Source organism: Euphorbia lathyris, chromosome 7 (genome assembly GCF_963576675.1).
Source record: "Euphorbia lathyris chromosome 7, ddEupLath1.1, whole genome shotgun sequence".
NCBI lineage: Eukaryota > Viridiplantae > Streptophyta > Magnoliopsida > Malpighiales > Euphorbiaceae > Euphorbia > Euphorbia lathyris.
Window position 1 is genome coordinate 41441331 of NC_088916.1, and position 12088 is coordinate 41453418.

Sequence of the window (12088 nt, forward strand, 5' to 3'; positions counted from 1 at the left end):
TCAAAACTTTAAACTATTAAAATCATCGAATTAAATTTTTAAATAAAATAAAAATTATGAATTGAATTCTTATATAAAAAAAAACCAGTCCTATTATCCAAATTCATTTTGAGTCATCATCATAATTAAAAAAGTGTCATGCCTTTGCAAAACAAGCGGACACGTGTCGTTCAGTAAATGGCGTCCACAAACACGCAGTGCCATAATAAAAAAATGAATCCCATTCTCATTCCAGCTGGCGCGTGCGCCTCACTCTTTGAACTCTTTTTCCCTCTCCTCCCTCCGCGGTAAAATCGGCCGAACTCAAAAGCCCACCTTTACTACCTCTTCAGATCTCAATTCTCCATTTCCAATCCATTTCCCAATTAAAACCAGAATTTATAAACTGCTTTCTTGTTATAGAAGATTTTCACCTTACAGTTGCTCTCCAATCCATTTTTGCTTTTGCTGGATTTCAATTTTCAAGTCGATCTCTTCATAGATTCATTACTATTTTAGGGTTTCTGCATTTGGTCATATGAATCCTCTGTTTATTCAAATCATGTGAGTGACTAATCGATCGAATGGCTTCTATTCGTCGGACTTTATCACCGGCGCATCACGACCGTACATTCCAAAACGGTAGCGCCGCCACCAACTCTCCGTTTTCAGTTGCTTCGCCGTCTCAGAAGTTTTTCAGTAACCACGGTATCAAATACTCTGCTCCATTAGCTTCCTCTTTTTTCAGCATCAACGCTGTCCCTATACGTCGGTTCCTCGCCGCTGTCTTCTTTCAGAAACGGAAAGGATTTCGCAGATCTTTATACAGATGCTTAATATTCTTCGTCGTAGGACTCTTTCTAGGTATGTTCTTGTTTAGCCATGTGGATAATGATGTTCGGAGCCATGATTTCTCCTTCGAGATCAAGCCACCACATGTCAATGTTCAATTGGATGATGGAGATAATCGCAGCATTAAGGATGACGATTTAGCTTTGAATACTGTGAGTTTGGGGGTTGTTACGGAAGTAAATTATGTGTCGAGATTTGATTATGTCCCGAGGAAGCAATTAATCGTGATTACACCGACCTATAATCGAGCTTTACAGGCGTATTTTTTGAATAGATTAGGGCAGGTGCTGAGGCTGGTGCAACCTCCATTGTTATGGATCGTTGTGGAAATGAAATCAGCGTCAATGGAGACGGCAGAGATTCTAAGGAAAACAGGTGTAATGTATAGGCATTTGGTTTGTGAAAAGAATTCCACGACTGCAAAAGACAGAGGAGTGCACCAGAGGAATACAGCTTTAGAGCACATAGAGAGGCATAGGCTCGATGGGGTTGTTTACTTCGCTGATGATGACAATGTCTATTCTCTAGATTTATTCGAAAGCTTAAGAGTAATCAGGTAACTTTATCCTTTTCGGTAATATCTTCTTAAGAAGGTGATTTCTTTGAAAAAAATTTATTTATTGTCATTACACTAATGTTCTGTTTTTGGGTCTGTAGTTTCTCTGTAGATTTTATGGCATATATATCTGTTGTAGGATGGATGCGTTGTCTTTTTCTTATAGAATTGCATTCTGCTATCAAGTAAACTAGTATGAACACGGGATTTTTGGATGATTATAATTTTAATAGTGAAATAAAAAAATTAAATGATTTTACTAAATACTATACTAAAAAGTAGGCAAAAAGCATTTAGAGATCCGTGATCATTTAATTTTTGACCTAAGAAGTCATTGATTTTTATTTGAATATATTAAGTTTTTGATTTTTTATTTTTAGTCACATTAAGCCACTGACGACTATAAAAGTGTTATTAGTTTTACCTGTGTTTGAAATTTTTATTTTTAATAATTCGAAAGTAGTGTTTAATTTATTTTGTCATTTTTCTAATTTCATACTCTAAAATAATCTAAGTTATATAAGATCAAAAAATAAATTAGTAAAATGAATGGTAAGAAATTTACTAATTGATAACATTCAATAAACAAATACGTTATACTGATATATCTTCTATATATCTTTCACTTAAAATTCGAAATTATAAGTACCGAGACACCTTCAATATCATAGAGATTTCTAACAATATTATCAAGCACCTAATTAAAAACAATAATATTATTGAACTATAAACAAATGTTGCTTCCTTCTATATTCTGTGACGTGAATCATTCTGGTTTTTTCTTACTTTCTCCCCTTTTCTATATTTTTAGATTTTATGCTGCCGAGACTATCCAAATTCTGCCCTAGTTCATTTTCAATCACTTTTCTGTATGTTCCATACGTTCTCTTACCTAAACAAATGAAAAAACTCATGGGAATAGATCTACAGAAAATCAAATACAAACTTAAAATCCAATAAGATTAGACCAAAAATATGTTACCGATATATCATTTGAAAAGTATAAGCATCATAACATGTATCTTACTCTTTTGCTACTATTAACACACACAAAAAAAAAAAAACAGGCACAGATTATTAGGAATTTCAATACTCTTAACACCATAATCGATCAACTAAACTATATGACCTGACTACTACCATAATGAATCAGCAACCCAATTGATCGCATGATAAGAATCAATACCAACCGATTAAAACAAAATTGAAAACTCTGACCTTCATAGGCTGCAAAAGGAGCAAGATGGTTATAGTCCATCAATGATGCATCCTAATATGGTATACAAACCTAATTTCAAAAACATACCATGTCAGATCAATATGTTGAGAACTTAACTAAATCAATAAGGAAATAGATTAGGCCATTTACCTTTCAGATTATACGTAAATCTTTTTGAAACTTACTACTTTTGCTCTTTTGTGAAAGCTGTCATTGCAACAAAAATTCACCTCAACACAGAGAATCATGAAATTGTTCACAATAATTAAGATGTCTTCATGAGACTATATATGATAGAGAAGAGATGGAAAATTATACTTGCTTAGCTCATCAAATCTTTCACTCCAATAGTCACTGAAATACCTCACATGGTAAAAAATCAATTTAGTAAAAATAATACATTTAGGAAGCAGAAGAGGATATTAAAAATATAGAATGGGAAGAGTACAAAACATGAAAGTAGATCTACATACAACCTGTGATAACAAATTTTTGAGAGGGGAAATGAAAAAAGATTTGTAGTGTCAAATGTTGGAAACCTAAAATTGTAGCATAGCAAGATGGAATACCATGTTAAACTGAATCATTAAAAAACATTGTATGACATGAAGTGTAAGGACCAGAACAGGAAGAGTTAATATATTTATCCATCGTTGATGAACACAATGCTTTTAATCAACAAATTAACACCTCCTTAATCAGAAACACATTGTCAATAGCTTATCAAATTGTAAATGCTTATGATAAAGAAAAACACATTGTCTATATCTGTGAAGGTATTTTTCTTTTCGATTTTCAATCAAGAAAAACAGAACTGTCATAAAAAAATCAGGAACAATCGAGTTGCTCCATGATAACACTATCAATTCTTTCCATCCACTTTTGGCTCTTTGGACATGAGTCTATTATTATAATATATAGGAAAAAATTTGAGAATAAAAAGTTTAGACTGATTAATATCATACAATCAAGTGAATAAATTGGAACCATAGTTATTAAAGGCGCATGGCGCACTAAGGCGCAAGGGGTCCTGGAGCCATGGCGCGCGCCATAGCGAGACAAGGCGCACTTAAAAAAAATAAAAATTATAAAAATATAAAACTAACATAAAACTAAATCATGAAAATATCTTAAGCATAAATAAATTTTAAAATGCAAAATCAACCCTATATTAGAAAACTTTAAAGTTGAATACTAATTCCTAAGTTCTACTCCTAATCAAAACTCTCCAAATCCATCACTCGTCATCACTATCACACTCCTCATCTAAGGCATCATCAAACTATTGATCATCAAACTGTTGAAGTTGAATTCCCTTTGGCTTCTTTGTTTCTATTGTTTGAATCCGTTTGATGTGTTTTCTTTCTACTAAACTTCTTCCTCTTTTAATGACTCTGTCTCTTACTCTTCAAATGACTCTATCTCTTCCTCTTCAAAGAGTCTATTCGTCTTCTACTTAGTTTAAAACCTAAAATCTCTCTCCTTTTTAATACTTTTTGTTAATATAACATGTGTTCCATTCCACATATATAAAGTAACTACCAAAAAACTGCCCATAACTGCCTCTGACTGCCAAGGCGCGCCTTGGTGCGCCTTTGGCGCAAAATTGTGCACCAGGCGCGCGCCATGGCGATTGCGCCTCGCCATGGGGCTGCCATGGCGCTTAGGCCTGCGCCATGCGCCATAGGCGCGCCTTTAATAACTATGATTGGAACAGTAAAGGAAATATGAAAATAAGAGAAAATGTAGAGGTCAGCAAATTTCCCTACCTAAAGTGTCCATCCACAACCAAATCTGTACATTTCATATTTCAAAAGCCAATTCAAACATAAAGAAACTAAACAAACTAAAACCCATTCTTTTATTTTACTATCACAGGGAAGTCATATATTTTTCAACAATGGAGTTTGAGAAGATCAAATGCATATTCTTACAAATACCACTATCCTAATTAATTGAAACAACTAAGATTCATAAGATTGAACATTCAAATCACGTTTTAAGGAAGTAAACCGGTTATTTTAGAGCCAAAGAAGACAGAGATAAACAAAACATGAAAAAATGATGAAGCAATGGAGCACACATCAACTTAAGTAAGATTTAAAACAACTTGAAAAACCTGATGAACGGATCACTGAAACTCTTAATAAGGTCATGCAAAACAAAATTAGGTACCCAAGCTTGATTAGGTTAACTCTTAATAAGTTGAGAAGAGGAATTCGAGAGATGTGGAAAAAAATTATGATGTGGTAGATGAGAGAAAATGTAGGAGTAGCAGCTAAATCTGCAAACGCAGTAGAGCAGCAGTTTTCGGCGTGAGATTGAAGCAGTTGAGGAAGAAGGAAGCCGTTGTGGGGAAGAAGTTGAGGCACGAGAGATTCAAAGTGGAGAGGGGTAGTTGAAAGGATTATTTTGAAGATTAAGAAAATTGTAAAATTCAAGGAATTGACACGTCAGCTTGAATGTAAGCTGCTTTAAATATAGTAATAGATACCCGCTAGCAGCCATGTTTTTCTCCTGTACATAATATGTCTAACAGAACTGGAATTGAATTCTCACCAAAGGTGAAGAACTGTGAACAATAGAGAAGAAGAAGAAGAAAGAAAGACTCCGGAAACAGAAAACCAAATATTAACCTATTAGAGGTCATTATAAGCTAACAAGAAGAAAAAAGAAAAGCTAACAAACTCTCTGACTAGGCTCTATTCCTTCCAATCAATTTCATAGAAGAAATTGTAAGATAACTTTTGTTCTCTGTTGAAGCAGTGGTGGGAACTATATCTTTTTGAGACTATTAGAGGTCATTATAAGTGCATGATGGATTTGTTTTCTATCATACCATTAAATGTGAACCTTCAGTCATGTGTTTGATTTCGTTACCGTAGTTGTTAATTTGAGGATATTGGTGCTCAAAAGCTGTGCTTCTATCAATAGCTCCCTGATTTTGCTGACCTCTTCTGTAGCCGATTTGGTACTTGGCCAGTTGCAATGCTTGCACAAAGTAAAAACAAAGCAAATTTGGAAGGCCCCATATGCAATGGAAGCCGGGTCATTGGATGGCACACCAATGAAAAAAGTAAAAGGCTTCGAAGGTTTCATGTTGATATGTCAGGATTTGCTTTCAACAGCACAATCTTGTGGGACTCAGAGAGATGGAGGCGCCCTTATTCAAATCCAATTCGCCAGTTAGACACAGTGAAGGAGGGCTTCCAAGTATAGATCTTACTGTCACATCTGGATGTGTTGAGTTAAATGATTTTTCAATCATCTTTTGCGTATACTTACTTTCAGTTTTCTTATAGGAAACCACATTCATAGAGCAAGTTGTTGAAGATGAAAGTCAAATGGAAGGTGTTCCAGATAGCTGTTCAAGGATACTAAACTGGCATCTCCATTTAGATGCTCATGGTCTCATCTATCCCAATGGCTGGCAACTTCAGAAGAACCTTGATGCTGTTCTCCCTATAAAATGATGGAAACCTTGACTTTGCAATTTATGCTAAGAGTTGAAGAGGTTTGTTTTCCATGCCATGTCTCTTTAAAGTACTAACTTGGAATTTTACGACAACATACACTGGAATTTTTTTGCTCTGAAGTTAATAAACTATATAGTTGTGGGGCAGACGAATAGAACGATACAAATCATACAACCGGCTGTTTGAAGTACACATTCTGTAGATAGACAAGTTTGAAGTTTATGTGCAAATTAGTATCTATTTAAGTATTAACCGTCTTCTATAACCATTGAACAGTTGTGTGGTGCCATTATTTCATGTGTTCAAATCCAAGCATGATGATTCCCTATATCAGCTGAAAGGAGGCATCGGAAGTCTTGGGAAAAGGAAGAGAGTTAACATTTCTTCTTTAGCTTTTTGTCTGTGCAATTCTCATAACATATTATATTCTTTTACAGAAACAAACTCCTGTTTTTGTTGTATATTTGTGGTGGGCGAAACAGGGGGAGGGAGGCAGAGTAGTTGGTCTGAAAATCAACAAAGATCAACTTTTGAAATTTTGTTTTCACTTGCCAGTGTATGTATGTTCACCTTGGTTGGTTACAAAAGGTTGGTGGTCATTGGGCAATACTTGCATCATTTCATACTTGGTTACAAAACTATCCCAATTGGTTAACATGATTGTACAATAATGCTAAATTTAAACACTGAATATAACATGGTTACAAAACTATCCCATTAATTCATCCTAACTACATCTTCATTTTTGTTACGAGCCAATCTCACACTAACTTTATTGCATCTTCTACTCGCATGTGTCGTAACATAATTCTCCTGGTTTAATATATATTTACATCCTTAAACTTTACAAGTTTTGCCTACTAGTACCATGAACTTCTTAAAAATCTATCACACATATATAGTTGGCATTAAAAACCTATTACATACCTAAAGTTGGTTCATTTGGATCTCTTGCACACAAAATCATTAATTTGTCGTCTTTGACATATAAGGTGACATACATAACTAAAGTTGGTTCTTTTTTCGCACATACCTAAAGTTGGTTCTTTTTTCGCACATGCGACCTCGTTTGTCAAAGATGATAGATCACGATTTTGTGTGCAATAGGTCTGAATTAGCAAACTTTAGGTATGTGATAGGTTTTTAAAGCCAACTATAGGTGTGTGATATGTTATTTAAAAAGTTTAGGGTGTCCATAGGCAAAAGTTACCAAGTTTAAAGGTGTAAATATGCATTAAGCCTAATTCTCTTCATTCTTCTGATTTTCATTTATACTCGTAAATAGTTTGTGCGATCGATGTACAAACGAGAGTGCTGATGTTATACACTTATTGGAGATATATAATGTCCCGATACATATGTATCAAACTCAGCACTATGCTAGGTTTTTTTTTTGTCACACTGGAAGACTAAATGCCTAGAAAAACAAAAGGGAAAAAAGGAAAGCAAATAGGAAATTAACTAGTTATCATTCGAGGCAGGCTAGTGTCAATTCTATCTTCAATTAATATAATCTAGAGGCATGCGGATGGTACAATACACTCGTGAAAGCCTAAACATACTTGCAGAGTTTTTAAAAAAAAAAAAACATCCACTTAGCTGTCTGGTTCTATTCTCGAAGAGAGTGGATAAAAGGAATAACACAATCTGTGAGTCTAACTCTAAGTAAAACCCGAAGTACAAACCTTGAATCTCCCCTAAAGATTGTAGAACAAAAACCAAGATTAAGGTAATATCTTACCATCCATATCTTTGATGATCCCGCCAGTTGTCATTAGGTCCGAATATAGGAAAAGAAGCTTGAATTAGGGCAAAATTACTTGTCACGTTTGTGACACACCTATCACGATTGTGACATGCATGAAAGCCACCCAAGGACGAAAATCATCTGTCGCGATTGTGACAGACAAAATCCACCAACTTTGTATGGCAATTCATGTCACGAATGTGCCACCCCTGTCTCATTCGTGACAATCATTTTTACTGCAAAAAGACATTATTCTTCACCTCTAAGGCATCTCCTTTCATCTGAATCAACATTCTTCTTCACCATTGGCTGTGACTATTAATCATATCTACATGAAGGGTTATCACATCAAAATGACACAATCTTTCATCAACTATAAGAAGGATCTTCCTCTCCATTCAAGATACACATTGATAATTACAGAATTTTACAAGAGATATTCAGAGTTATACTGAAGTTATCAAGTTACAATTATTTTTAAGGATTTAGTTCCAAGCATTGAAGGAAGCAAGATCGAGAGATACACTTCCTCGGGATACAAAGAAAATATATAATTGAAGAAGACGAACCAGAGGCTTGACAACCTTACAAAGACAGTAAAATGATTCACAACCCCTATATTTTCATCTGTTATAGTCTTTATTCCCTGTATTCTTTACTTTTGACATATGATCAACACTATCAATACTTGTTTACCAAGAATCAAATCAATATAATGCAAATTGTTCTATGTTCATCATCTTGTTTACCACGATTGTAGCAGATGTAGAGGGCATGAAGAAACTATTTGTCATGCTATGAGGGACTGTGAGAGAAGTAAAGGTATTTGGAGTAAAATTCTCCCCAGTAATATGATTGATATGTTCTTCTCTTATTCTAATCTGGATTGGTTTGAGGATGGGGTCAGTGGGAAATTGCTTTCTAATCTTGACCATGGAGAAATCTTCTTTTCAATTGTCTGTCACCAAATCTGGGATTGGAGGAATAAGGAGATTTTTGAATCTGTTTCTATTAATATCCCTGACTTGGTGGACTTTTTTGCTAAAAAGGTCTACCAGGTTATTAATAGTTTTTTGGAAGATTCTTTTGATCGTTATGTTCAGAGGAAGTCTCTTCACTTTCTTTGCTGGAGAAGACCTCAAGAAGGGGTGATAAAGCTCAACACGGATGGATCTTGTCTTACTAATGGTAATATTGCTGCTGGTGGAGTCTTGAGAGATGATGGGGGTGCTTGGATTTCTGGGTTCTCGCATAATCTTGGCATAGGGTCCTCCTTCTTAGCCGAGTTGTGGGGTATTTATTCTGGTCTTGCACTGGCCAGCAGTATGGGGATTGTTAATCTGAGTGTTGAATCTGATAATCAGGAAGCTATCAGGTTAATTTCCAGCAATTTAGCTATTGGGATGAAAGGCAAAAATATTATTGAAGGGGTCAAGAGGCTCTGCCATTCCTTTGCTTCTATCACTTTCTGTCATATCTTTAGAGAGCAGAACAGGGTGGCGGATCGTCTAGCGGCTGCAGGTCATGAAGGAAGTTGGGGAGTCACTAATTATCCTGTTCCTCCGGCCTTTCTCTCCTCAATCCTTCTGGATGATGTGGTGGGAGTTAGCTTTTCCAGGCTAATCCCGGGTTAGATTTTGTTTTGTTTGTTTTTTATTTTTCTTAATTCCTACCAAAAAAGAAGAGATTCAGTTCATAAAAGGATAATTGTATTACATCGTTTACTTATTCTGTTTTTAATTCTTAATTCTAATTCACTGCGATGGGTCGAGAAATTAGAATTATCTATCTAAACACTCCTAAGTTATTTGATCTTAGATCGATAGATTGGATTAAATATATTCTATCTGATACAACTGCATGAAGATTGAGAAGTATTAACAGGTTTATAATTAATAAAATCTTTTGTGTATCCCGAGCTATGCACGACATCAAACCATAGAAATCTAGTTTAGATTTTATATTACTTATAACAAAACTATTTTACAACCTATTCATTTTCTATAATCAAAATAAAACGAATTAATAAATTAATAATTATTTAACAAGTCAATTGAGTTCTCTGTAAGGGTGGCAACGGTGCGGGGCGGGGACGGTATTGTATTTCCCATACCCTCCCCAATTGTTACGGTGACGGTTTCGGGGAATCCCCATTAAATGATTCGGGGATGTTTTTCATACCCATCCCCTCCCCATACGGATCCCCACGGGTAACGGGGATTCCCCATACCCAATAAAAATATTAATTATATAAAAAATTAATTACAAAATTTTAAAAAAAATTATACCAACAATTGCTGGTAAAATGTACCAACAATTGCTGGTACATTAACCAACAATTGCTGGTTAAATGTACCCAGCTCTAATATACCTAAATTAAGAGTGTGAAAACTGATGAATTGGGCATATATAGGTAAGCTAATTAACAGGACAAAACAATGGAGAAATGAAAAAATGATATCTATATACCTGCACAGGCTTAGCTCTAACATTTTCACACACTTTACATTGAACAGCAAAATCGTCCCATTAAACATCAAAACTAACATTTTCACAAACTTTACATTCAACAGCAAAAGAACTCAATCAATCAAAGCATAAACTTTGGATTTTTCACTCCAAAACTAACATTTTTCACAACCTTTACAAGTTAATAGAACTTATAATGTGCTTTACCTAAATATCGGCTCTGCTTTTGAACGGACGGAGCAAAGGCACGCAGCAGCGTCGCTGTTCCAGACGAAGTGGGGTGAGAAATTGCAGGCGCAGGATGCAGGATGCAGGTTCTAGGTGGAATGAACGGATTGAGCAGCGGAGAAGCAGGCTGCAGATGGAAAAGTCGTGAATCGCTGGTGAAGAGTAGATGTAGCGTAGGAGGCGGCTGTTTTTGTAAAAAGAAACGAGATAAGGAGAGTTGATGCTGTAGGGCAAGTTTTTAGGTTATAATTTACTTTAGAAAGTTCAATATTACCCCTATTGTTCTTTTTTCATAACAGCCCCTCTACTAATTAATTTTGATACTTTCATTTATATAAAAATAATATTTAGAAATTAAAATTAATAATTTTATTCGGAGATCCCCGCGGGGATTTTTCGGGGATCCCCACGGGAATTTATACGGTAACGGGACGGGGATCCCCACGGGGCGGATATAGCAATTCCCATCCCCATCCCCGTTTAGCTTTCGGATAAAAAAAAATCCCCGTCCCCATCCCCATCCCCAATTTTTACGGTTATTCCCCATCACCGTCGGTTCGGATACCCGCGGTTTTCGGATAATCCCCTCCCCGTTGCCACCCCTAGTTCTCTGAGGGAAAGATATCTTTTATTACTACAAGTGAAACTGTGCACTTGCGGAATTCGCCTAACAAGTTTTTGGCGCCGTTGTCGGGGAATGCCAAATTGACTTACTTAAACTATTATTTTATTTTATTCTGAATTTTGATTTATAGACTCATATAATATTCTTTCCATTTTACAGGTACTAAAAGTTCAGTGTTTATGCGTCAAACACGAAGTGCTAAGTAGACACCTGAGCCTTATCAACCTGAGATTGAAAAGAATCTAAAGAAAAAGAAAAGAGCAAGGAAAAATAAAAACATGAACAAGGAAAAGATGGCAGTACGGCAAAGATTATTGGACTATGCCAACCGGGACTCAATGGAGTAGCCGATGGAGTAGTACATCCACCAATTATTGTTGAACAATTTGAGATTAAACCATCTTTACTTCAGACTTTACAAAACAGTGTCTAATACTATGGACTACCCAAGGAAAACCCAAACACCCATCTGACAAGTTTTTTGGAAATCTGAACGTTGAGGCGGCCATGGAGGCCATGGCAACAACTACCGAAGCAACGATCTATCCAAGGAGCTGACAACGAGAAGTCCTTATACGTTTCCAGATTTGATGAGAAGAGCTAGAGGTTTTGTGAAATGGGATAGTCATCATTTGAATCGACTGCTGAAGGAGAGGTTGAGTTCTGTACATCAGCCGAATGAGGGAAAAAGCGACAGGGGTAAGGAGGAACATAAAAAATTCAAGGAGAATGTAGACCGCAATTATGTACCTTTAAATGCCCCTAGGAACGAGGTTTTGTATTGGGTGGAATCTAACAGACAACATATTAAGTATCCTCCAAAACTAAAATCTTCAGGCCGAAGTCACAATGGCCTACATTGTGAATTTCACAAGAGTGGGGGGCATGATACTGAAGATTGTAGGCAACTAGCCGTTGAGTTAAACAAAATGGCTGA

General features: G+C 35.8%; 1 protein-coding gene across 1 annotated transcript; it reads left to right on the top strand.

Annotated features, from left to right (window-relative positions):
* Positions 1-236: 236 nt before the first annotated feature.
* LOC136235249 (probable beta-1,4-xylosyltransferase IRX9H) lies at positions 237-6783 on the top strand. The gene is made up of 4 exons (XM_066024840.1): positions 237-1387; positions 5570-5819; positions 5909-6120; positions 6359-6783. Exons 1-3 carry the CDS (start codon positions 564-566, stop codon positions 6077-6079), a joined length of 1245 nt encoding a protein of 414 aa, XP_065880912.1. The 5' UTR covers positions 237-563; the 3' UTR covers positions 6080-6120; positions 6359-6783.
* The last annotated feature ends 5305 nt before the right edge of the window (positions 6784-12088 follow it).

Coding starts and splice junctions, on each gene's coding strand:
- LOC136235249 (XM_066024840.1), top strand. CDS start 564: ATGGCTTCTATTCGTCGGACTTTATCACCGGCGCATCACGACCGTACA. Junction 1,388..5,569: donor GAAAGCTTAAGAGTAATCAG/GTAACTTTATCC, acceptor CCTCTTCTGTAG/CCGATTTGGTACTTGGCCAG. Junction 5,820..5,908: donor CAGTGAAGGAGGGCTTCCAA/GTATAGATCTTA, acceptor GTTTTCTTATAG/GAAACCACATTCATAGAGCA.